The 27,482-nt window shown below is 41.1% G+C and overlaps 1 protein-coding gene across 3 annotated transcripts; it reads left to right on the forward strand.

The window, feature by feature from the left end:
* Positions 1-26,374, forward strand: LAMP2 (lysosomal associated membrane protein 2). 3 transcript variants are annotated; one of them, XM_005307408.5, is made up of 9 exons: positions 1-314; positions 6,702-6,820; positions 9,186-9,396; positions 10,063-10,224; positions 11,083-11,312; positions 11,981-12,100; positions 12,539-12,617; positions 14,074-14,241; positions 23,791-26,374. In XM_005307408.5, exons 1-9 carry the CDS (start codon positions 236-238, stop codon positions 23,931-23,933), a joined length of 1,311 nt encoding a protein of 436 aa, XP_005307465.1. In that variant the 5' UTR covers positions 1-235; the 3' UTR covers positions 23,934-26,374. The 3 variants fall into 3 exon arrangements, with proteins under 3 accessions (XP_005307465.1, XP_005307466.1, XP_023965459.1); XM_005307409.5 differs by lacking the exon at positions 23,791-26,374 and adding an exon at positions 16,167-18,574 and having other exon boundaries at positions 112-314; XM_024109691.3 differs by lacking the exon at positions 23,791-26,374 and adding an exon at positions 20,593-23,008 and having other exon boundaries at positions 120-314.
* The last annotated feature ends 1,108 nt before the right edge of the window (positions 26,375-27,482 follow it).

Genomic DNA, 27,482 nt, shown 5'->3' on the forward strand with positions numbered 1-27,482 from the left:
GAGATGGGAGGAAACAGGGAGCTAAGCCCCAGTCGTATGTTGCATCCCTGGTTTGCCACCTGCCCGCCCGCCTCATTGATGAGGTGGACTACACCTGTGACCCATAAAATTGGCGGCGGGGTGAGGCCGGCTCTGTGATTGGCTGCCCGCCGAGTGCGCCTCCCCATCATATGACCGGCCTTGCGCTCTCATTGCGCCCGTCCGTTCGTCTCGCAGAGCCCCAGCGCTGGTGAATATGGCGACGCGCAGCCGCTGCCCGCGGCCCCTCAGCCTCCCCTGCTGCTGCCTCCTGCTCCTCGCGCTCGGCAGCCCCGGTGAGCGCCCGGCCTGGCTCGGCGGCCTCCGCGCGCCCAGGAGGCGCCGGGCCTGGGAGAGGCGGGGGTTGGCGGGCGGCGGGGGCGAGACCCCTGCGGAGGGGTCATGCCCCGGGGGCTGCGGCATTCGGGGAGCGGCTCCGTGAGGGGAAGGGGGCGCCCTGGGGATGCGGCTACGGGGTTTCGGTGGGGCGGCGCTGTGGGGTGGGGGGGATGCCCTGGGAGGGGGGGGGGGGTTGTGGCGCGGGGGGTGCCTGGGGATGTGGCTACGGGGTTTCGGTGGGGGGGATGCACTGGGGGGGGTTGTGGCGCGGGGGGGTGCCTGGGGATGTGGCTACGGGGTTTCGGTGGGGGGGATGCACTGGGGGGGTTGTGGCGCGGGGGGGTGCCTGGGGATGTGGCTACGGGGTTTCGGTGCGGGCGGCGCTGTGGGGTGGGGGGGATGCACTGGGGGGGGTTATGGCGCGAGGGGTGCCTGGGGACTTTGTGGGTCAGGGCTCTCTGGGGGAGGGGTGTGCTCTGTGCGGGGTGTCAGGTGGATGGGGGGGTAAAGGGAGTGTTATTTGGGGGATCCCTGGGGGGGGGCGGCGAGGTCTGCGCGCAGCGCAGGGGGTGTCCTCTGTCTCTGCGGCCAGGAGTTGCATTGCTGAGGTTGCACACAAATGCACGAAGTCCATTACTTAATCTGGGGCAGGCAGCCCCACCAGTAAAGGCCCTGGTGCAAAGGGCAGTGGGGGGAGGGTCATACACTCAAACCAGCTCTGCTCGGTCCTTAGGGAGTGTGCTGGTCGGTAGCACTGAAAGGGAGGAGAGATGAGCACTTGTTCCACTTCTGTGGGAGCTTAAGTGGTGTTACTTTTCTGGTCTCATTGGGCCAGTGTGCTGTGCCTTGAGGTTGTGACTGGGCTTCAGACACAAGCATAATACAGAAGGTTCAACACAAATTTCAGTTCTGGCCATAAATGAATTTCCTGCATCTTCTGTGCTAAACAGGCCCAGGCTATGTCTACACTGCACATCTTTTAGTGACACCACTGTGCCCCTAAAAGGTGCACAGTGTAGCTGCTCTCTGTCGGCAGGAGAGAGCTCTCCCGCCAGCAAAAAATGTCACCCCCAACGAGACCCAGTAGCTTTGACAGCAGTAGAGCTCCCACAGACAAAGTGCACTTTGCACCAGTGCTTTTTGCTGGTAAAACTTTTGTTGTTTGGGATGGGGGGGAGGGGGTTCCACACCCCTTGAACAACCAGCATTTTACCGACAAAAGTCCAGTGTAGACAAAGCCCCATCATGTCTGTGAAATGCTTCTTTAATCCTCCCTAGTCTACCTAACTGCTTCTCTTTCTTTGTTTAATAAAGTGGCATTTCAGTTTTGACTCCAGAATATAAGGCCTGGTTTTTCCCATGCCACAAACTCAGGCTAATTTTGTTTGTTTTTTATTTTCTGCTACTGCTTTAGATAGAAGTGTGTACCTTGATGTAGGGAGGACAGTCATGGGCCTACCAGTTCCAACTCTGTATATTCCAGTTGTGCTGTCCTATGCAAAATTAAAATGACCATGAATTTGATCTCTTCTAGCTAGTTGCACTCAGAACTTGTCAACGCTGTTTCTAGGCACAGTGGATTGATATCTTTAACCTGATAGCACAATTCAGTAATCTTCTGACTATAATGAAGGTATTGTAGTTGCTGGCCTTGTCCTCCCCACAGGGATAGGAGAATAGCATGGAAAGGGATATGGGAGAAGTAGCTGTCTTTTTGTCTTGTATATCTCAAAATTTATTTGGACTAACAAAATATGCCTTTTGATGACTTTCTGGACTGTTGCATTAATCTTGTTTTCTACTTAAAGTACTGGGTATTCCAGAAGAGCAATCTAAAACTGTCTGTAACCATAAGTACCTGGACAAGAGCCGCCGCCTCTAAAACATGTTCTTGCTTGTAGCCAAACCTGTCTCTACAGTTTTGCAAGTCCAAATAAGCTGCCAAGCAGAAATCAAAACTGTACCGGCTATGCTGGAGTAGTACCCTGCTTGTTAAAGTTAAGTGGCATCTTTCCCCACACCTTACTAGACGCATGTGATTCTTCATGTAGTGCTTTTGGTGCACTATCCTTTCACTTTGGGTGACTTAATCCAAAGTGAGAGTGATATCTGGTCTCCACCAGACCAGCATGTGAAGCCCCTTTCTCAAAGTAGCTTTGCTCTTTTGGATCAAGGGGCCTGAGGTATATGACCAACTTTTGCTGCAACATCTATGTCAGTCACAGATCGCAATTCATCATACCCCTTACTGACGTAGCTATTCCAGCAAAAGTTTTGTAGCGTAAAGTTCCTCCACTTGCTACTGCTAGAGTTACCATATTTCAGGTTCCCAAAAAGAGGACCCGGGTTGGGAGGGGGGGAAGCTGGGGGATACTCACTGGAGGTGGGGGACAGTGTTACTCTCTGTCATGGTAGCAGGGCAGCTGAAGCCCTTTGGGGACTGCTCCCCCAGGACTGGGGGTGGGGGGCTGGATGGGTGGGATCCAGCAGCTGTGGCTTGCAGAGGAATGGACCAATCAGATGCAGGAGAGAGACCAGTTGGCATTCTTTTTGGGCTGCAGCTTGTTCTGCTCTGCAAACCCATCATCCTCCTCTCCTCTCCCACTTCATGTTTGAAAACCCCAGAGAGAAAAAGCAGGCTCAAAAAAGAGGTTGTCTGGAAACCCCAGACATATGGTAACCCTAGTTTCTGCTGCATCCACCACCACATCAGAACAAAAAACTTTTCTCGTTCTTCTAGCAAAGCAAGCATTGTTTTCCAGTTTATTTCTGTAGGTCCTGATGGGTGAGTTAGAGAACCTTGGCTTGAGTGTTGGGTATCCAACTTATGCTTTTGAGTAGGGATCACCCTACATTCAGGCATCCTTCATAATCACTAAATAACCTCTAAAAAGACTGATCTTTCCAATAAGTAGAGTATTTTGTTCTAAATTCTGCTTCCATTCTGCTCTTTCTTATTGGAATAGTCCAGCTGCAAGGCAAAAGGATAATTTTGAACTTCAGTTGCACCTTTATCCAAACATCTTAGCCACTTATGCACCTTCATAAAAGGTTTTCTTCATCTGTAAAATGGGAATGAGGCATAGAGGCAAAGAAACTTACTGGAGCAAGTCAGTAGCATAAAATAGAACGGAGTCCTTGCTATGAATCTCTTGCCCAATCCATGCTGTTTTTCAAGACAGTATGAAGATAGTAATTACAGAGCTAGCATGTGTTGTGCTCTGTGGCTCATAAACTATTTATCATGAACATTTTTCTTTTTAACAAATTATGCTGTGGACTCGAATAACAATGCTGTGATGTAATCTCTGATGGTGACAACATGAAGATTATGGAGTTGTATATAACTGCTACTCTTACGTTTGTACCTCTTGGCTTGATTTCCATGTGACAGCTTTTTTACTAACATCTTGCTATAAGACTGTGCTGTCAAAACTTCCTGCTTGCTTATATAGAGCGGGAAATGGTGGTGACACTTTCATCTAGTAACACTAAGCATCCCTCTTGCTGAAAACCACATCGAAGTGCAACTTTCTGTGACCAGGTACAAATGAGTTTCAGCAAACTGTATTGGTAGAGCCTGGAAACTGAACAAGTTCTGGTAATGGTTAAATGCAGAGCCACTTGGAGACTCTGTAATGGCTGCAATTACCTAAAGTCAAAGCTATCTGGTAGCATATCATGTGTTAGGGGCAAGAGCATAGTGAAGGGAGGTGACGTTATGGAGAGGCTAAAGAAAAACATGTCCAGTAGTGGGAGCAGGTCTTACTCACTCCCCCCATTTTCTTTAGAGAATCTGGGGGCTGACTAGTACATACAAGGTCTAGCAAGGAAGCTTGAAAAAAGAACAGAAGTACTTGTGGCACCTTAGAGACTAACAAATTTATTAGAGCATAAGCTTTCGTGGACTACAGCCCACTTCTTCGGATGCATATAGAATGGAACATATATTGAGGATATGTGTATGTATATATATATATATATATACACACATACAGAGAGCATAAACAGGTGGGAGTTGTCTTACCAACTCTGAGAGGCCAATTAATTAAGAGAAGGAAAAAAAAAAAACTTTTGAAGTGATAATCAAGATAGCCCAGTACAGACAGTTTGATAAGAAGTGTGAGCATACTTACAAGGGGAGATAGAATCAATGTTTGTAATGGCTCAGCCATTCCCAGTCCTTATTCAAACCGGAGTTGATTGTGTCTAGTTTGCATATCAATTCTAGCTCAGCAGTCTCTCGTTGGAGTCTGTTTTTGAAGTTTTTCTGTTGTAATATAGCCACCCGCAGGTCTGTCACTGAATGACCAGACAGGTTAAAGTGTTCTCCCACTGGTTTTTGAGTATTTTGATTCCTGATGTCAGATTTGTGTCCATTAATTCTTTTGTGTAGAGACTGTCCGGTTTGGCCAATGTACATGGCAGAGGGGCATTGCTGGCACATGATGGCATATATCACATTGGTAGATGTGCAGGTGAACGAGCCCCTGATGGTATGGCTGATGTGATTAGGTCCTATGATGATGTCACTTGAATAGATATGTGGACCGAAGAAGTGGGCTGTAGTCCACGAAAGCTTATGCTCTAATACATTTGCTAGTCTCTAAGGTGCCACAAGTACTTCTGTTCTTCTTTTTGCGTATACAGACTAACACGGCTGCTACTCTGAAACAAGGAAGCTTGGAGACTTACTTAAAAGACAAGGTTTTGCAACTCCTTACAGCTCAGTCACTGCTTACATGCTCTCTAAAGAGGGTTGTTTTGAAATTTTGTACATTACTAACTTTATTTGTAAAGGTGGTGGTGGCAGGGAGAGGGAAGATGGTTGTATACCAAAACAATAAACCCTTAAGTACTAACATTCTTTTCTTGGCAAGACTGTTTTGACTGGCTTTTCTGAACACTGAAGTGTCACTAACAAATTACCATGCATCACTGCATAGGCAGGCTGGCTTATTCGTTGCAGTGCTTGGACTAAAATTTCTCAAAACTCTTATCCTTTTGGATAAACCAAACTGGAATCTTAATCACTCACTGTACTGTAACCTTGGATCCAAATGCAGATCAGTGTTATCTCCTTAATCTGGTGTAATCTCTCTATGTAGAAAGAATTTGTAGTGGTAACAAGTACAATTTACTTGTTCCAAAGTTCCTTTGATAAGCTTCACAAAACTTGGTCTTTGGTACTATTCTTGCCATAGAAAGTGTATAAATCAGTTCTGGCTTGTCAGTAATGATAGGATATGATTCAGACAGGTTTTTCCTGGCAGTTTGAGTACAGTCCTCTGAATACAAAGATAATATTTTGAAAACAATGGCAAACTGTAGTCCAATATCACTAAAGCTGATCTCCCTGTCAGCAACTAGGGAGCTTGCAAGCTGAACCAGTTCCCATGTTAGGTTTGTGTTGTAGTTTTTTTAACAGTGCATCTCAAAATGCCTTTGAGAATAACGTAGTCAAAAAAATCCTCAGGGTTTTGTGGAAAGGAAACGTAAGGTGACCTATGCTATTAAAACAGGGCTTGTTCTCTTTTTACCTGGAATGCCTCACTTTTTATATTGGGCAAGACCTGCATTTCTAACCTCTCTTCTGAAGGCTGTGGCCAGCTGGTGAGCTAGTAAAAGTATAATATGGCAGATATCAAAGTGAAAAAGGAAAGTGAGATTTGTTAGACTTTTAAACACCTGTAGTACTGACAACCGATAGAGTCAGAAGGGAAAATAAATTTGCCATCCAGGCTCTTCAGTAAAGTCCAGAAACTCAAAACACAATTTAAAAAAGGCACAAACACTCATCCTTTGCAGGTCATCTTAGGTCATAATTGTTGATAAAACAGACCATAATGACTACTTACAGCCACTATCTCACTAACTAGTTCAGGGAATTCTGTCTTGAAGTACTAAATAACTTCAGTGTTAAAACCTTAGTTAAATGAGTTATTGACATAACCTCTTAAGCTTTGACAAGCTGCTTAGCTCATGCATAAAGTCCAAGGTGCTCAAACTTTCTAAACTTGTTCTTACTTTCTAGCTGCTTTAAGTAAAATGCAAATTCTGCAGAGCTAAATTTGCCTACATCAGACAACATCTCTTCCTTATGTAGCAGGACTGGATAAAACTCCAGAACTCTTTGCAATTTTAATTTCAAAATCCAGCAGTTGTATCCTGTTTCTAATTCTAGTATTAAAAATCATGTAACTTTCTTCATGTCTCTAGCAAAAAGCCTGGAAGAACTTACTCTGTTTACAATCACACAATGTTTGAATGAATGAATTTGTGAACTATACAATAAAATGAAGTATCAGTGTCTTGTAATCAAACAATTACTATATGTATTGCAGGTTTTTTCCAGTCACATGCAGTGGAAGTAGATGTGAAAGATCTCTCCAATAATACGTGCATATATGCAAAATGGATGATGAGCTTCTTGATAAAATATGAAACAAACAGTAGTGAATATGTAAGTACTGAATTTAGTGTTAACTTCTGCTGTTGGATGTACTATCCATTTCACTTCTCTGTTAAGTCTTGAGAAACTTCAAAACAATTACCCTTGTAGCTAGTTCTGGTAAGGTTGAAGAAAAAGTCAAGCTTACCTCTTTTAAATAGCTGATCTCAACATTTTTTTTTAAAGGGGCAGTCAGGGTTTCTTTAAATAACTTATGTAATATGTTACTGAGTTGGCATATTACATTTTATTCAGCTTGGACAAGAGGTTAGTTTGACTTTCTTGCTCTGTCTTAGCATGGTACTCTGAGTTAACACTGGGTAATATTAAAACTTAAGATGTTTTTCTTTGAAATAACTCCTTAAACTCTAGTGAATCATGTTTAACACTAAAACAAGGGCTTTAACCTACTTGTTTGGGGGCAGTTAGGAAACTTTTGAATCTCCCTATATTCTAATCTTCCACTCTGCAACAATAAGAACTAGAAGTTTTTAAAAACATCACTTTTCAAGTGTAAATTAACTGTCTTCCTGAGTCTGTCGATTAAGCAACAGTTGCACTGGATCACACTTTTCCAGCAGAACAAAACTGATGTAATTCTTTAAGTCTTCACTGCTGTTATTCTGAGCATGTGGACAAGAGTGAACATAAGGTACAAGTTTCCTTCTTCAGGAGCTTGGGAGAAGGCCTGGAGCAGGCTGATCCAGAAGATAGGCAGGAGGAATGGTAGAGTAGCAAAGATGTTACAGCCATCATACTAGCCAGGAGGCTCTGGTGCGGGAACAAAGAATGAATGATCACTTCTCATTCCAGTTAGGTGGGTAGTGATCATAATTCATTACAATGTCTGGGCACACATGAAGCCAGAAGCTATCATTCTGCTCAGGAACAGCATGCTTTTTCCAACAGGTTTTGAAGGAGGATTGGCTTTTCACTTGGAAGTGGCCCCTGGACACTTAGGAGGGGATGGGGCTGGCTTCATCTTAGTTTAGTTACAGTGACTTTATCTGGAACACTTCTCAAACCCCATATGAGGGGAATAAGTGAGAGTGAGAAGAGAATGTCAACTTTATATTTAAAAAAAAAAGGCAGTGAGTTTGGGGAAGACAAAGTATATAGTAAAGGAAATGGAAGAGGAGAGAAGAAATAGCCACTGAATGTTTCAGGGAGAGATGCCATGATCTATTAGTGGAGTGAAATCCAAAAGGGTAAAAAGTATAAAACAAAGCCACTTTCTGTCTCATACATATTTTTTTTTAAAGATTTTTCTCCAGCTAGTGGATTAAGTATCAGGGTAATAATTTATTCCCAAGCCCTTACTAAAACTGAATGACACTGCTCAGTCATGCTTAGGGCCTTACCAAATTCACAGTCCATTTTGGTCAATTCCAGTCATAAGAATTTAAAAATTGTAAATTTCATGATTTCAGCTATTTAATTCTGAAATTTCAGTGTTGTAACTGTAGGGGTCCTGACCCGAAAAGGAGGGAGAGGGGTGTGTGTGTGTGTGTGTGTGGGGGGGGGGGGGCAGGTTTGCAAGGTTATTGTAGGGGGAGTTGCAGTACTGCTACCCTTACTTCTGCACTGCTGCTTGCACTGCCTTCAGAGTTGGGTAGCTGGAGAGTGGTAGCTATTGTCTGAGAGCCAAGCTCTGAAGGCAGAGCCGCCACTAGCAGCAGCACAGAAGTAAGGATGGCATGGTATGGTATTGCACCCTTAATTCTGCGCTGCTGCCTGGAGAGCTGGCAACCTCAGTCAGCATACACTGCTCTCCGGCCACCCAGCTCTGAAGGCAGTGCAGAAGTAAATGGCAATACCACAGACCTCCCAAAAATCTTGTGGACCCCCCCCGCAACTTCCTTTTGGGTCAGGACCCCACATTTGAGAAATGCTAGTCTTCTCTGTAGTATCTGTATAGTATAGGGTAAAAGTACATAAGACCAAATTTCAGTCTGTGGCATGTTTTTCATGGCTGTGAATTTGGTAGGGCCCTAGTCATGCTTCATGGCTCTACTCAAGCCTGTAGCAGGTTCTCACTCTGTAAAGTACTGTCTAAATGTTAGGGTGTAGTGTGCGTGTCCCCCCCCTTGCCCCCCAGGCAGGTTAAGACATTTGTCTAGATCTTTCAACTCCTGTTGTCTCATGACTGAATCCATCACAGCACTTTTCGAATTCAGATGGTGGTAAACTCTAGAACAGTGTGTATAATGGAGTAACTTTCTTAACCCTTCTAAGAGTTCAGTTCTCTGTTCCTATTTCTTTGTTTATATTAGGAATTGTTATATTGAAGCTTCCACTTCAAGATTATGAAACTTTTCAGGGAATACTCCAGCATGAGGAGAATGTCTGTCTGAATTAAACTACTTTTTTCTTCTAGAAAAATGCAACCTTAAAGCCATCTACCAATGTAACGCATGACGGAAGCATCTGTGGCAATAACACACATGCCCCATTACTAGCAATACAATTTGGAGCAGGTCACTCTTGGAGTATCAACTTTACTAAGACTAATGAAACTTATCAGGGAAACATCATCTCATTTACCTACAACACCAATGATGCAGCCTTTAAAGATGCTAAAACAAAAGGTAATACGGGGGATTTTATCTTGTGTGGCTGAGCAATGACATTACAGATAAATGATAATGATTATTGCAATATACCATCCCTCTAATTGTTTTTTATAGCTACTCATTCCTCTGCCCCATCCCTTTCTTACAAGTGTTGCAGACCAGTAAGAGTGTCCTATGTGTATTTTATGAATGTACTGTAGATTCTAGTTAATGTTTGCAATAATCTACTAGACTCTCTCCCTCAATATGGATGGGGAAAGGGTTTTTTGTTGTTTTGAGTTCTTGCTGACTTTCATGTGCATTGGCCAGTCTCCAAGAACACTAGTGTTATGATACAAATTGTTACAATGTACAACACTTTACTAAATAGGAGTGTGCATCTTGGACAGCTAGTTGCAAAACACTAACTTTGGACCCCTTTCCTGTACCTTAAGAATTTTAAAAGGAAGCATCCTGCTGGGAGGAGCGGTTTCTTTTCTGAGATGTGCTTAGTTAGCTTTGTAAGCTATAGTACCACTCTACAATACTTAATGGCTATGTGAAGGGGCGAGGGGGAAAAAATGTGTAGCCGCGTGTTAAACTGACTAAACTTACAGGAATCCTGCTCCTTGTATTGATTGTAAACTTCCTTTTTTTTCTTGTCTAAAACACATGAAGAGTAATCTGTATTCTTGCTTATAGGACCAATTACTATTGTTGTAAATGACACTATGCATCCAGTCCAACTGAATACTGTCTACAAATGCCATCACCTTGACTCTATTGAAGTGGCAAATGTGTCTCTGTTCTTCTGGAATGTCATTCTGCAGGCTTTTGTTCAAAATGGCACTGTTAGTAAACATGGTAAGTCACTTAAAATTGTGTGTGATGGTTCTGTATCCAAACTTCCATTTTAGGAGTGCAGTACAGAGTGACTTTAATGTTGTAAAGTAGTGAATCACTGCAATTTTTATAGGGAATTGCTGCTTATCTTGCCTAAACTCTTGAGAACCAACATGAGTATAAATATCCACTATCCTTGTTCATATCCAGAACAAACCGCTGATCTGAAACTAGATCAGTGGAGCAGACTGACTTGGCAGTCTGTATAATACATTGGTCAAAATGCAGTTCCTAATGAGTATTTTGCTAGCTGACGTGGGATTTTTAAATACTCTGATCCCTGAACTAATTGTACCACTACAACTAGATCATATCTGAGTCTCAAGGTACCTCTGTAAACAGAAGTCTTACTGCCTCTAAGTCCAGGACTCAAACATTTTGAGCCTCAGGTGTCCAGGTCAACAGTGACTAGCAGGTAGTCTTACTAAAGGGCACACAAAGCAAGTATACTGCACGTGAGGCTTGTTAGGATTCTTTGGTTTAGAGCCACTAGCCTGGCCAGAACTTCCTCTGCCCATGGTCTTCACCTGCTATGCTGCTCCTAACTTTGCCAGTGCAGAATGAAACTAGCTTACCTCTTCTGTTACTGTTAATGGAAAGACAGTTCTGTTTGCAATATTGCACTGTTACTGCATGCCTTGATGCTAAAATCAAAGATTTGACTAAAAAACTCTGTAGGGGGCTTAAAAGGCCAAAATACTCCCTCCACAAAAAACATGACAGCAGAGTCATCTGTAACAAACAACCTCTGACAACTGCGTAATGTTATCAAAAATGTATCTTCATCCTAGCTAGGAAGTCACACACTACTTTTTTCAGATTCTACATGTGAAGCTGATAAATCTACTGTGGCACCTACCACTATTGCCAACTTAACTACCACTGTTGCCAACTTAACTACTGCACCTATCACTACTGCTTCATCACCTCTGCCAACTACAACTTCTAAACCAGTGGAGAAACCACTCATTGGAAACTATTCTCTTAAAGATGGCGATAAAACCTGTCTTCTGGCTACAATGGGGCTGCAACTGAATGTCTCCCAAGAGGTGCTGTTTTTAATATCTTACAAGCAAAGAGGAAGAGTGCGGCAATATTTTCTTGTTTGCAGAAGTATGGATACATGACTAGAGCCTTACCGCTTAACCAATATTTGGCATTACCTTTAGTGTTATAAATGTCCCCTGTAGTATACATGTATCAGACCAATCAAGGGATACTGTCTAGCTCCAGAACTCTGCCTGCCTACCTACCTTTTAAAATGGTAACTTGCTGAGGAATATTTTAATATTGTAACCCGAGCAGGGCATTTCAATAGCTTTTAAGGCTGGAACCTGCAGATGCTCTGCTTGGTTGCAGAGGGAGCCCAAATTAAGGCATCTGATTGCCAGAGCTGTGCTATTATCTGATGCACAAAATAAAGGAGGGATCTGTCTTCAACTCCATAAAAGAGCTGAATGGGAGTGTGTCAGTGGGCAAGATTTCCCCCCCCAATCTTGTCCAGTACTGTTAACCTTAAGTGTCACTTAAATAGCTTGGCTGAACATGATTCAGTCTACCCTAGCATGAAGACTTGCCTTGTTTTATGATATGGTCTTGTTGAGAGTAAGACTAAACATTGAGGGGAAAATGGGGAGTTCCCTTCTGACAGCAGCAGAATGCCTTTTTTGAACAGCTAGAAGCCTCTTGACTAATCAATGTTTGGTTTTAATTTCAGCCTGTTTTGATTAACATCAATCCGAAGACAACTAATGTCACTGGTAGCTGTGGCAACACATCTGCTATTCTGCGATTGAGTGACAGCAACAGGACGTTTATTGATTTCACCTTTGCTGTTGTAAGTAACATATTACAGTTAAGCACTAAGCTTCCAATTAAATCTTCATTTCTTGTGTCTAAACACTTTGCACATAATGCCTGTTCTTAAAAGCTTCTTGCATACTTGATTGTCTCTAACAGAGTTATATAGGTGGCTGGTATCTTACTCTACAGGTGAAGCAACTGAGTCTCTTAATTGACTGCCCAAGGTTACCTATTGGCAAAATGAGGATTGTGCTCTAGGAGTGTCTGGTTCCAGTAACATGCTCCGTACTCTAAATATGCTCTCTATTAAATGGACCGCACTAGTGTGTAGCTTTGTCAGTAAATGCTCTTTCACACTTGTAGTTTAAAAGCGCACACTGCAGAGGCAATCTTCTAAATATATATGTACTTGTGTGTATGGGATAAACCCTTCAATTTTAACACAAATGGGCTTTTTTTCTCTCATAAACAGAAAAACACAAGTGCAAACACACAAAGATTCTATCTGAAAGAAGTGAACATCACCGTGATCCGCTCTATAAATGGTTCTGGTAAGATACTATTTGGCTTAAAGGAAGCACTTCAGTGTTGACTGCATTCTGTCTATATTTAGCACATACTTGTCAACTAATTTTTTTAACCAATACTAGTTCATACTCCATGGTCAAATCTACAGTGACTAGCTACAGTAACAAATTGTGTCTATTTGCTTTAGAGATTGCCCTAACTTGCTATTTTCCTTATCCCATTTTGGCCTTGTTACAACTGTGTAGCACGTATCCTTGCCTACCTCTGAAGTTTCCTGGAGTGCAGTAAAGTTCTTAAATCCTTCCTTGGGAAAGGAGATACACAGCCACATTGCTGACAGTCTTTAGTATGAGAACCCTAAGTGAGCAGTTCACATTAATAGGCACAGCAATATTCTTTGCAAAGAGGTGCAACCTATAAGGCTTAAGCATATTCTTCCAGATCAGCAGTTCTCAAGCTCTGGAGTAGGAGGTATAGGAATTTGTCAAGGGAGCACAAACTGTGCCCTCCCCTCCCCCCAACTCTGGCTGTCAGCCCCTGGCAGCAGGGGCTCATGCAGGAGGACTGTGCACACCCAGGAGGCAGGGTAGGGGATAAAGGGGACTGCAGGGGAGGGATGGACGGACTGCCTGACTCCCGTGGGCAGGAGGGGACAGACAGATGGACCACTGAGTGGGCTCCACCAGTAGCGGCACAGAAGTAAGGGTGGCAATGAGGCATGAAGTCTGCTGTGAAAAGTGAATATCACTTTCCACAGCAGACTTAGTGCCTCATTGCCACCCTTACTTCTGTGCTGCTACTGGTGCAGCATTGCCTTCAGAGCTGGGTGCCTGGTATATGTACCTGGGGTCCAGCCATAGACTACAGACACAAAAGGGGTCTGTGATGAAATAAGTTTGAGAGCCACTGTTCTAGACATTTGTCTAAGGTAACTATTCTTCTGTATGGAAGGAAAACTTATCTTTCCTTCCACGTTCTTGATAACTGAGAATTCATTTTGTAGCATTTCAGAAACCAAAGTGTGTGTGGGCGGGGGGTTCTTAAATGTGGTGGGTTTTGTTTTTTAAGTGGATCATGCTGGCCTACTAATATGTTGGCAATAATCTCTATAATAAGAGGCCTAAGACAAAGTTTAGACATGTAAACAGTTTATACTGTTGCAGTGATGAACTGCAGGGGCATGTATGAGTAGACTAGTGACTTAAATCTTCTGAAACTGTATCAGCTTTAATTATCCACCCCTCTTCTGTACTGAACCGGACTTCCTGTAGTCCACAGACTTGTTACTCTCCTTTAAAGTGTTACATAACCACATTTCGGAGGAAATAATGCTGAACAATGGACTCAGTACCTTTCAGCTGAATAGGCTTATGATCTTGGTAGTACACCCTTTGAACAAGGCACTCTTGATAAATAGACTTTTTAGTCCATAGAAAACTCATCAACAAATGTCCATATTAGAATTTTTTTTTTTTAAAGAACCTTTCAATGCTGGAAACAACAACCTCAGCATCTGGGACACCTTCCTGGGCAGTTCCTACATGTGCCAAAAAGAGCAGACTGTTTTGGTGACTGAAGATCTTCAAATACATACTTTTGATCTGAGGATTCAGCCATTCAAAGTACAAGACAACAAGTATGCTAAAGGTAAGAATAAACCCAAATCAAGCAGACTTGTAGGGTGCTCTAACAAGGTTCACAACATAGGAGTAGATAAAAGCTTTATAGATACTAGCATAACTAATCCATTGGCCAGTACTTTATTTTTGCTTAGGCTAAAATGACTCTCTAAAATTTCCATTGGGGAAAGGCACCAGCCTTCTATCCTGGTTGATATGAACACCTTGCTTTTATCAGTGTTTTTGTCATAGAGAAACCTCCCTTTTAAAATAAATAAATCACACCACAAACTGGCAACAGCCCCATAGGCTTATACAAAAGGGCCTAAAGACATTGACTTTATGACAATCTCCCCCCACAGCCATAGAGAACCACTGTTGACTTACTGAAATCTGCAAATGCTGTAGTGAGGGAGACTGACCAGAGTGCTGCAAGAAATAATGGGATGAAGCTTGGAAAAAGAGCATTTCTGCTGAATGTAATCCAAGCTCTCTCTCATCAGACTGGAGGGGGGGAAAAGGATTATTCAAGTGATGGGGTCCAAAAAACTTGAAGTTCTTACTTCAAAGTACAACCTTGCATTGGCCAGGGGTATGGGAAGACCTAATCTGTCTCATCACAAATTCTGAAGAGATGCAGTATAAACAGTTCTAGTTCTCACTGTGGAAGGCCAAATGGGCTTCTGCATAATTCTGTAAATAGTACTTGAAAACTAGGTATATGTTACAGTAATGCTTGCACCCCACTTTTGGCTTTAGATCAGTTTGTAGACTGATAAAATATGTAAGTTAAGATGGGAGGTGGAAGTGTACCTTAAAAAAAAAAATCCAATTTTAAAAGTATACTGAAAGACTTATCATAGTAATATAGATATTGGGATTGGTTCTGGAAAGAGCAACAAAAATGACTAGGGGTATGGAACAGCTTCTGTATGAGGAGATTAAGACTGTGGGGCTGGGGGGGATATGATGGAGGTCTATAAAATCATGACTGGTATGGAGAAAGCAAATAAGTGGTGTTTACTTCTCATAACACAAGAACTAGGGGTCACCAAATGAAATTAATATGCAGCAGGTTTAAAACAAACACAAGGAGGTATTTCTTCACACAGTGCAGTCAACCTGTTGAACTCTTTAACAGAGGGTGTTGTGAAGGCCAAGACCATAACCGGGTTAAAAAAATAACTAGATAAATTCATGGAGGATAGGTCCGTCAATGGCTATTAGCCAGGATGGGCAGGGATGGTGTCCCTAGCCTCTGTTTGCCAGAAGCTGGGAATGGGCAACAGGGGCTGGGTCACTCTATTACCTGTTCTGTTCATTCCCTCTGGGGCACCTGGCATTGGCCACTGTTGGAAGACAGGACACTGGGCTAGGTGGACTTTTGGTCTGACCTAGTTTCAACATTCTTATGTTAACGTTGAACTCCTTAAATGCTACTAAATGAGTTCTGATTGCAATTGGCACTCCCTGTTACAGCCACTTCTTCATCCACATGTTAACTTATGACCACTTCAGCTGGCTTTTCAATACTGAAACCACGTCGTTTTTGAACTCCTTTAAAATATCTGTGTGTACACTTACACTAACCAGGCTTTTTCTAGCTTTGTATTTAAATCTCCAATAGAATTGTGATACTGCAATTCAAGTTTATATTTGACATAAAAACTTCCCCTCTATAATGCCTTCTCTAATGCCTCTTAAACTTTATCATTTTAGTAAATAAGCTACTGTATCCAGCAAAAATGCCCCATCTGCTAACTATAAACTAGCACTTAGGGAAACCACCTACGAATCTGTACAGTTTTCTCACTAAACTATACAGGTATGATAAATACTTGCTTGTAACTTTGAGCCTTCGTGTTAAGGAAAATATTTTTGTTTCCCAAGAAAGGTACAATAGCATGCTGTCTCTTTATTTATTCCTTGTCACAACCTTTTTCTCATCTACAGCCCAGGAGTGTTCGCTGGATGATGACACCATTCTAATACCAATTATAGTTGGTGCTGCTCTTGCGGGCTTGATTGTCATTATAGTGATCGCTTACATAATTGGCAGAAGAAAAACCTATGCTGGATATCAAACCTTGTAAATCTGAATGTGATCACTGTTCCAGTTTCACTTTAATGAAGCAAGTGCAAGTTCCCAAATGCAAACAAACCACTTCAAGTAAACATTTGCATCATCTAATTAGGGCTGGAGACTGTGGGTGCTTTGTCTCTTTCGGTGTTTTGTCAGATAAAACAATGGGAATGTAACTCTACTTCCTGGACAAAGAAAAACATGGGGTTTCATAGCTGTACTCAAAGAGCAAATAAGCCTTATTTGGCAAATTCTTAGGTAAAGATATTACCTGCAAACAATTACTTGGGATTCATTATCTGCATGTTACAAATATTAATAGTCTGAAAAGGGAACAGTCTAAATTAGGGCACTATTATGATGCATTGGGCAACTTGTAAAATTGCATTAAACTTGTACTTGTCTCACCTGCATTCCTTAGTTACTGTCACAATTGCAGGGTAACCTGGCTGCCTTTAACTGTATATTAAACCTGGAATGCTTGCCAGGGACTTCAGAGTGCCTAGTATCTCTTTTCTGGCTCATAGTACTAAATGCCATACTAATGGTTTTTCAAACAACTTTACGTTGAAGTGACAGTAGTAACCCACTTAATTCCAACAAGAGCTGCAATAGCTCCCTCTTATTTTGGTAGCTTCAGTAGCCATTCTTATAGTTAAACCCATTCATTTAGATATGTAAACTTAAAAACTTCAATTGGCATATCTGGAAGTTAAAGCCCAGTTTCTAAATGCTTTAGAGAACTGTTGTGCACAAATGAGCAGAAACCTAGTGCCTGTTACAACCTGGCATCCCTCTAGATACCAAAACAGACAGTTCTTCTAAAGTAGTACAGTATTCCTGCTGGCACCAGTTTTAAAAAGGGAATAAGAACCTTAAGTATTTCTAGAATTTAAAGGGCACTTAACTTTGTATCATACCTTGTACAGAAAGTCTGTCTTGCTCACTTCCTTTGAGTGATGTGTGTTAAAGAAGCTCTTGGTTTAATGATCCAAAATCAGTTGTCACAACTTCAGCTGTTTTTAAATCTCCATATTAAGTCATTCTTTGCTAATCAAAACTTGCATTGTAACTGTCCCATGATGGCATTTCATCTGCTGATTCATGTACTTTGTGCTTAATTGTGTGCTGTGCAGAGATGTAATATTGTGCATTTGTGTGTACGAGTTACTAATGCTGTGAAGAATGCAAAAGTAAAGCATAAGTCTGAGGCTGATACACTGCACCTTTCTCCTTGCTGTTTGGAGTAGGCCCTCTACTTAAAACAAAGTGTAATGCAATTGGACTGTTCCTTAAACTGTAGCTATATAGAGATTAACCCTCACTGTATATCTTTAAGTTTCTCTGGTCTCCTAATCATTGTGGTGTAATTTAGAGTGCACTGCATAAAAAAGGTGGCCTTTCCTAAAAGGAATGAGTTTTGTGTTATAATAGACAGGGATTGGTCCTATTAATGAACATAGGACAAACTGAGTTTAACAGGGAAAGTTGGTTCATTTTTCTTAAAATTTTGGCTTGGAATTGTCATGGTAATAGATGCTTATTAGGAGTATACAGAGCTGCTTGTTTCATGTTTGGTGTTACTCTCCAAAAACAATTGATAATACTAATTTGGTTCTCAGTAACAGATTTCATAGTGACTAATGTATATTTAGGACTCTGACTAAAAGTGCAAGAATGGTTGAATAACTCTTGTTGCAAGCAGAACTCAGGCCTTAGTCTAATATCAAAACCTCTTTTAAAAAAAAAAAAAAATAGAAATGTAAATGGAGGAACTAGCTTCAAACTTAAATTTTTAACTTGAGAATTTCTCCAAAAACATAAATTGTATTAAAATATCTTTAATTGCAACACTTCTTATAGAAAGTCTTTTTGTAGAACTCCAGTGATTGTTGGTGTTTACATGTGCCAGTTATGTACTTTTTAACTAGCATTTATCACAACTATTTTCTTTGTCCATCTGATGTCTTAAATCTCCCAGGTTTCTATATGCCAACTCTATTCCTGAATTTCAGACTAAACTCTCACCTTCTCTTTGAAGGTGTAGAAATGTTATTTAGGGCAAACCAGTGGATTTGTTCAAGAAATTGGCTCTGATGAAAATAATACCAGATCTGGTGTGCCGGTAACTGGCTCATGTAAACATCTAAGTTTCATGTGTCTGCTTAAACTGTTTAAACCACTAGTTCTCTGTATTGTATTTCTCCATAGGGACTTGCTTGTCAGTTTACTCTACATATTGCTTTAAACAATAAAGATTCTTCTATTTCTTAAGGAACCTTGGTAACTCTTTTAATTAAAGCAATGATTTCTTTAACTGTAGTGATCACTTAAAAATAGACTTCTTGATTAAAATCAATTCTTATTTTAGATCAGATTATCCAACCTAATCATAGGACCACCTTCCTTAATCTTCTCTTTTTGTTGCTTAGTTCTCTCTGCATCTTTCTGTAACATGCTAGGAGGGACTGTCTGCTTATAGGCTGTAGTTTTTTCCTAACCACTAGTCTAGATATTAAATCACTTCCGTTAGAAGCTTGGCTATCCCACTTTAAACTTGTAGTGAACTGTAGAACACTTCCCTAACCAAGTAGACTTACAAAATCTAATTTCACTAGTCAAACTTAAACTGATTGAAGTAGTAGTCTTGGTTATAACTAAAGCAGCAAATAGGTCAGTGTCTCTTACAATTCTTCGCTTTGGGAGTGGCTTCTCTTTAGCAAGCCTAAATTTACCTAGGGTTAACATCAATCAGCAGAAGTGGAGAAGCTGTAGGGACTTTCCTTTGAAAATTTTTGCTTGGTAAGAGCTCTTCCTGTATGCTAGGATCCATCTAAGTCCTGCTCCTAGGAGAGGGGATAAGCTATCTGTTGCTGATTCTGCTAGTTGAGTCTCCAGCCTCCAATAAGATTGCAAAATTACATCTATCGGTTTCCTCACTGTTGGATACTCCAGGTGGTCTAGAAGTGGTGGCATGCAACACTCATATTGCATAAATCTGTCCTTCAGAAATCCATAGAGCAGGCATAAAATTCATTCTGAACAGGGGAGACTTTTCTCTTAGTGTTTTTCTGTAGTTAATCAAAAGCACAATACTTGAGGTAAATGTGCTTTCTCTATTGCTTATGATTAGAATTGATCACCTGTGCTGCTTGTCCTAAGTCTCCATAAGAGCTTTTTGACCAAACAGCTATATGTCCAACTCATGGGAAAATGCTGGGTATGCAGGTGATGTACTCTGCACTGTAGAACCACAGTTTTGTCTCCTTACAGATTCAGCGCTTTAGCTAAGATGTCACACCATGCATGAATGATACTGTAGCATATGTCCCCTGTTTCAAGAGTAAATACTAAAATGAATCTTCATTTGCCTACCCCTGATGTACTAGCCTGATTTGGCAGAGGGACCACACATCTGGTATACACAGTTGTATTGGTGATAGTCTGACAAGGGAGGAGGATGAGTAAAATCAGATTCTCTTTTGACTCCTGGCTATTGGCTTGGGGTCAATCAATCAGTAAAATAATCTCACTGCCTTTCCTTTCAGGCTTCATTAGTCAAAGCCCATGCTGTGTTTGAAGTCTCAACGGTTTTTGACTTCAGTCTACAATGCCAGCACATGTATCTTAAAAACTCAATCTGAGCTCAGTGGAGCTTTACACAACTTCTTCAAAACTAACTAGAAAGTTAGGTTCCTCCAAGAGACACTCAGCCTAAGTCTAAACTTAAATGGAGCTTAAGCATCCTCTGAAAATATCTTCAAGGATGAGACCGTGGTGGTAAAATTGCAAACTACTAAATTTGCATCTTGTAATGAACTTGCTCATCTTGTAGTGCTAAAACTTGGGTGACTGTATTTGTCGTCCTTAGCTTTTGTTGTTCCAAAGCATTTTACTCTTAAATAGCTTTAAGAAAGAAAAGTAGGTTATTCACATCTTTAACTGAACTACACTCAGATGCAAAGTAACAGTTTTCAACATCACTGCTTTCTTTCTATTCAACTGTGAAAGGTCCGCCCTAATATTCTGACCAGTGGTAAAAAGTCCAAGACTGGGTGTGTTGGAATAATATATTGTGTAATTTCATCATACACAAAATGGATTCCAGAAATTTCATGTTGCCCTTAAAAAGGGGGAGGGGAAGCATTGCAATCATCTTTATTTATAAACAGGGTCTGGTTGAAGGAGAGCTCTAATACTGGATGGGAAGCTATGTAAACCGTTAGGGAGAGGTTGCAGGGTTTAACACTTCTATTCAATTGGCTTTCTTTTGAAACTTGCCCTCTTTCCATCTAGCTGAAGACTGCAGCCCAGATGTGGACAACTTCATTGTGCCCATAACAGTGGGAGCAGCTTTGGGAGGATTAGTTGCTCTAGTGCTTGTGGCTTATTTTGTAAGCCACAAGAAACACAGTAATGCTGGATATCAGCAATTTTAAATATGGGAAAGTGGGCGGGGGGGAGAAACTGTCTCCTTACATCTGAATGGTTTTGTCAAATAGTTTCTTGAAAATTAAATTTATTTAAGAAAGTTAATTTTTAATTAGCATTACATCTGAACTTGACAACTCACGGAGTGATTTTAGTCTGGTCCTTGATCAGACTAAAGTTTGTTTCCATCTTCTGGATGTGGATGTGATGCTACCAAAAATACCAATTCAGTAATTCTATGATCTATATGTACACAGTGGCTGTATATGAATAAAGTTTTGTTCTTAATCTCTGTGAATGGCACTTAACCAGTACTAAGTTCGCTGTGGATGTCTTCAAGTATTAATGTATATAATCCTACCTTGCAGTTTATTTTATTACTATTGATAGTGCCTTATATACAGTTTGTCAAATATTAAAGCTGTTGTGTGAATGCCCCTATTAGAAAGGCTAAAACTGACTTTTGCGACTTAAAGATGCTCTGTAGGTGCAGTTCTCTGGATACACCTTTTTGAGTATGCAAGTATAACTTACATGTTCTGCACTTTGGGTCGTCTATTTTGTACAGCTGGTCTACAGAACAAAAATACTTGTAAGAATACTATAGTATTTGGAGCTACTAATTAATGGATCTTATGACTGTCTCCAATGTCAAAAACTCTTTTTCAAGAGAAAAGGGAAGAAGGTTCCAGCCCAACCCAAACTCTGTACAGCCTTAATCTGAACTCACATGGTCAGTCTGTATAGCTTCCAAACTCCTCCAAGAAAATATTTCCCCTTTCTGTCTGTGGAACAACAGACTTGCAGTGATAAGTAGTAGAATCTGTTATTAGTGTACACTGTTTATATTTCAACTTGCAAACTTGGTAGCCACCAAGCGTTAGGTTCCACAACCATTCTTCTTCGATCTGAAAGGGACCTCTCTGACAGAATTAAGGAGATGCTAAAAGTAGCTTAACTACCATGTTCTCCCTGCTGTGCTAATGTAAACTTAAATCTACTGGTGGTTAATGGGCACCTTTCATCAGTATTAAATTAACTCCTTTTAGTATTAATGACTTTAGGATTCCTATGTGCTATTTAATATTCAAGTCCTCTTACCACCCAAAACTGATTCAAAGTGACCAAGGTAAAGCTGTAAGTATTGTACCTCAATCTGAATGATAGAGTAATGATCACTCTCGTTAAAATAACTCTCACCATAAATTGTCCGTCCTTCCTCCCCTGCATTGCTGAACTGCACAGCAGCAGCCTCTGAATTGGAATGAATACTGCTGCAGGGCCAGACTTTGTGTTTGTATTTTGATTGGATTAAAAGGGAGGAAAATATACAGTTGTTATAAACCCAGGCTTTGTCCTAATGGATAACCTGGTAACCAGTTGCCACTTAATATAGCTGAGCTAAATTTGGCACAGTAACTGAAGCAGTGGTTCTCAATCTGTTTACCTCTGTGGGTTGCATATACAGCTCTCTGTGTTGTGGGCCACATTCACACAATACTACCTGCAGGGCCCTGAGGATGTCACTTGGGCTGCAGTTGTGTGCTGATTTGGCTGCACGTGGCCTCCAGGCCATGGAGTGAGAACCACTGCTCTAAAAAAAAGGCTAATTCAATTTGACTCACATTACTGGGCAGCGTCTTAAAGTAGTAGCTGCTACCTTTTGACAGAGTGCTACATCTGTACAAGACATGTCTTCTATTCAGACAAAAAAGCAAGCAAAGTCCATTCTTCAGGAATCTCCCAAAGCTTTAACAAAGCCCTCCACTTCAAAATCTCACCACCGGGATTGGGGTGAACTAGATTAACATGTTTATAAAAGTTCTTTAACTCATACTACCTCTTGGGGGGTGGTCATCTAGTAACAGCCATTAGCTTGGGGCATTGGACATCTAATTACTTAGTGCAGCTCTGGAGATTGTTTTCAAAGCAAAGTCAAACCACTTTTTCCTTGCAGTAGTCCAGTAGGGTAAGTATTTCTCCCTACTTTACACATGTGGAAAGTGAAGCAGAGCTGTTACATAACTTGTCTGAGGCTTATAATTGGCGTCAGAGTCCCATGCTCTAAAAAAGCCCATACTGACTCTGAATTTAGCATTTGTGCCAGAGAAGAATTAAATAATGTATACTTCAAAACTGCAAACCCACTTTGTGGCATTACACTGAATGTTTTTTACAATGCTGTGTTGATTTTAATAACTACACAATTCTTCTCTGAAAGCAATACCTCCATGACCTCTTTGTACTGACTGGATCAAAAAATAAAGCTATATGTACCAAAGGTGTGTCTTTCAGTGTTTTCAGCTACCCTGATATATCTTTGGTTGTCTTTTACAGACTTCTATACAGTGCTGCTTTCCATATTATCTATTTATGTTCTCCTTCTTTCCCATCCATTTCTGAAAATGCACAGTGGTGTTGGAGGGGATGAGATCAGTTTGGGGGAGGGGGGAGGTAATACATTTTGTCATTCTGGTGCTCTAATCCAGGTAAATGCTCTCAAATCCATATGGTGGTGATCAGCTAGTATGTCATTTTAAAGTTAATACTTTGTCCTGGGTTATGGGTGACATCAGTGGGAGAGCCACAGGTGTGCAGGGAGCAGAACATCCAAAGTGTATGCTAATGTGAAGATCTGAAAAGAGATCTTTACCCTATGAGAGCCCTAGATGTAGCCAAATGTGATAGATTTCTTCATAAGCACTCCAAATGCACCTTCTGGCTATAGGCAACCCAGTGACTATTAGCTAAATTGTCTAGAAGAGAAACAAAGAGCAACTGAATTATGCCTACCTGTACAGGGGGGTGAGGGGTGGATGAATAAGTGTTTAGACTGTAACTAAGGTCCTGATCCAGAGAGATGCTAAGCACTTGCAATTCCTATTGAAGAAATAAGTTCTGGGTCTTCTGTACCTATCAGGATCAGATTTAGAGAGAGGGGTCAGGTTTTTATTTAAAACAAAAAAAAAAAGTGCAAGTGTCTGTTTCCTCCCTACTTGATTGGTTTCTAATGCATGGTTTCCCTACTAATGTCCTCTCCCTCACTTTTTTTCTCTTCTACAGCTGAAGAATGCTTTGCAGATTCTGACCTGAACTTTCTTATCCCCATCGCAGTGGGTGTGGCGCTTGGCTTCCTTATCATTCTTGTCTTTATCTCTTATGTCATTGGAAGAAGGAAAAGTCGTACTGGCTATCAATCTGTATAATCTTTTCATGCTGTCTCTGCTGCTTTTTTCCCTTAAGTTATTAGTTTATGGTTTTCTTTGACCTAGCTATATTAAAAAACAAAGGCTAATGTATTTGTGTATATGATTGTGAGAACAAATTTAGACTCACCTGAAGCTACTGTAAGGCTTTGGAGTAAAGTAAAACTGCTCCAGGAAACACTTAAAATGACCAATATTTGTCCCCTGGGCAATGTGATTATTTGACTGAAAAGGCCTAAGATAAGGATGCATCTTACTCGCAGCATTTTTAATCTCTATTCTTTTGCATAATATCACAGCTGGCGAGTGAATCTTCATTTTATATGCAGCTACTCAGTTTATTTCAGATGTTGAAGTTAAAAAAACACTGCTAGAGATTTGAATGCTGTGTACCGAAGGATTGTATATGCTGTTGGAAAGAAATGCAAAATCCTTCCTAGCATTCAATTAGAAGCAAACTTACCACTGCTGCCTTGTTTCTGTTTTTCATGTAGCTGCTTGTTCTCTGGGGTTAGCTTAAAGCTGCTTTTCCTGTTGCATCCAAAGTTGGTTCTTGATCCTACAATACGTCACCCAGAAGTTCCTTCTCTTAGTAACTAGTGTATTTAATATCAGTGTGGAAAAAATTATCTTTTTTTAAGGGTAAGAGGGGAGTGGATGAGACCTAGCATAACTTACCCAAGAATGGAAGAAGCTGACCTTAGAGAACAGAAAAAGCTTTTAAGGAAGCCTTGGGTATCCTGTGTTGCTTTTGTCCAAAGAGGACATTGTTAAGCATCTTCTGTTTGCTAACCAAAAGGTTCTTCTGCTCTCTGACTTTAATTGAGCCTATGTTTGAGCGAATGGGAAAACTTTGAGTTCACTGGGTCCAAGTTTTCATTCGGTCTGTGCAAGGGAAGGATAATCTAGACTTCTCATCTTGTATTTCAATTGAAGGAGCTGGCCTAACTTTACACCTCTCTTTAACTCCACAGAGGTGTGCTCTTACTCTATTTTCCAAAGTAGTAAGTATGCAAAAGGATGAGGTTATAGAAAACCACATTAAAAGAAAGTGACCCCCCCCAAAGAATGGGATGGTATGTTGGATCCAGTCAAACTCCTCCCCTATCATTAATATTGTCATACACTTTGAAGGCCTATGTTCCACGTTTGGGCCTTAGCAGGATGGAAGCTAGCTATTTTGGATTAAATTCTGCCATCCCTGAACGGGTACACTGGGACAGGAGCATCTTCCTCCTTGACCCCTTTTGATGCAGACCTGCAGAAGCTAGTCCTACTATTGTGCTCTCTTTTATGCTAGGCCATGTGACTAGCTGGGGTGCTAGTCTGTTCGTCGCCGGCAGTAGGGGGTGTGGGAATGTGTTCAGCACTCTTCTGCAGCATGCGTTTAGGATGTTCCTGAGCCACTGCAGGGGCAGACTGCTGCAGAGCACCTCCACCTCATTTACAGATGGGAGCGAGATCATGATTTGGGCCTTCGTTTTACAGATTGTTTGGGTCTCGGAGCTGGATGAGGGTAACTGAGCTAATTAAGTCAAATCAGATGAGAAGCGGTCTTTCGTTTTTCAGTTTACTGGCTCACAAAATGTGTTCAGTCATTATGTGACACTAGGCTCATCCAAAGAGAAAACCCATGAAGTAAGCTGAGGTGTTCAGTCAATACGCTATAGGAGGATATGGCACGTGAGGGGCTGAATGTAAAGTAGAGCATGTAACAATTCACACTGAGTGGCGTTCTTTAGAAGCATAGTTGCCTTTAAAAAAACAAAAGGTTTAGTAAAAGCACACAGGGGGATTATCTCCAAGAGCTGTTCAAATACACTTTCATTTGAGTGACGTTGGGCATGGAAGATTGTACACTACTGACTTTCATTTTAAGGAAACACTGTTTAGACTCCTATCACAAAAATTGCTTTGGTCCTATTCTGACTACAGGATCAAACCTAAGCTGTAACTGCATCTTCTAATGGGATAAAAATAGGGTCCTACACAGATGTGATCCTTTCATGCTGGGGACTTAATTTAAGCCCAGTGGGTTGGGTTTTTGTTTCCCATTTTTTACTCTTGCTTTCCCAGAGTGGGGAAGTGCTAAATGGGCTACTCTGGCCTAACACACATGCCCCTCAAAGCGTGTCACCTCCACAATGACGTGAGGTGGGTTCTATTCCTGCTATGCTATTCTTCAGGCTCCAGATCTGAACTTCACACATAGCATCCTTTTAATCCAGCTGGGTGACTTTAATAATAAAATGCAGCAATTTCCTAATTTTTATTTTTTTTAAGTGCTATTTTGGGCTTCATGAGAAGTCAAAATCAAGCAAGCACTTTAAAGTTATTGTAGAATGAAGAGTGATATAAACATGGTTCTCTGAATTTGCAAAAGACTGTACAAATGTGCTGGAGAAGACAGAGTATCTATATTAAACAAAGTTAACTATGAAGTTTGTCTAGTTTTGCTCAGTGTTAATACTCTTGATAGAGATGAATGCGACTTTTAAGAGCTTTATCTAAGGGGCTGGTGTGGCTTGAGTTTCAGTGGTGGTGAAAACTCAATCACTTCTTGCTCTCTTTCACCCCATGCTCCTTTCAGGCCAGGACTGAGGCAGAGACCAGGTGGGCGGCATTTGTGCTGCCATTGGTTGCATGTTCCACAGTCTGTGGATAACCAAATTTAAGAGGAGTGAGAGTTATTAAAACTCTGAGCAGGAGGGATGGTAACAACATGTAAATGCTTTTTTCATAATGGCAAACACTAGAAGTTATAGACAGCATGCTGTTATATTTTTAATATAAAGAAGAAAAGGACTTTAGCATGTGATTATGGATGAAAAGAGACTTCTGTGTATGTGCTCTCTATGGCCCTGGCACTTCAAACTTCTGAGCCCTTCAATTCCTATTGAAGTTAATCAGCAGGGCTCTCCACTTGGCAGGAGTGAGCCCTAGACATGAGTCCAGTCTTTTTAGCTTACCAGCAAAACGTGCAGCAATTATAAAATGTGTTCACATGTCAACACAATTGCCAATAAAATTCTGATGGCTGAATCTTTATTACTCTTGGAAGCCTGGGATGTACAGAGAACACAGCTTCATCTTCAAATACTGGGGGAAGTTTCTAATATTCTTGCCTTGAAAAGTCTTGTCCTGACCTGTCAACTACCCTAAATTGATGTGGGTTATTGACAGATGCCTCACTAAATGTAAGTGATTGAAGTAATTCTGCATATTTAGAGGATGGCAGAGAGGCCACCATTTTCACATGTAAGTACTAAAGCTAGGTATCTATATGGATAAATATTTAGACATGTAAGTTCCTTGACTTTTAGAGGTGCTGAGCACCCATAACTCCAGTTGATGTCTTCGGAGTTGTGGGTGCGCATATTTAGATGTCCGAATGTGGATTTAAGTGTTTAAACCCCCAGGTTTGAAAACTTTGGTCAAAGTTAGTATCACCCGATGGTCTGTCTTCTGCCTGGAAAACTAATGAAATTACACCTCGGGTGATTTTGTCCCATTATGATTAAATCCCACTCTCTGCCCACAAGAGATTTA

Source organism: Chrysemys picta, chromosome 9 (genome assembly GCF_011386835.1).
Source record: "Chrysemys picta bellii isolate R12L10 chromosome 9, ASM1138683v2, whole genome shotgun sequence".
In the NCBI taxonomy this organism is placed as follows: domain Eukaryota; kingdom Metazoa; phylum Chordata; order Testudines; family Emydidae; genus Chrysemys; species Chrysemys picta.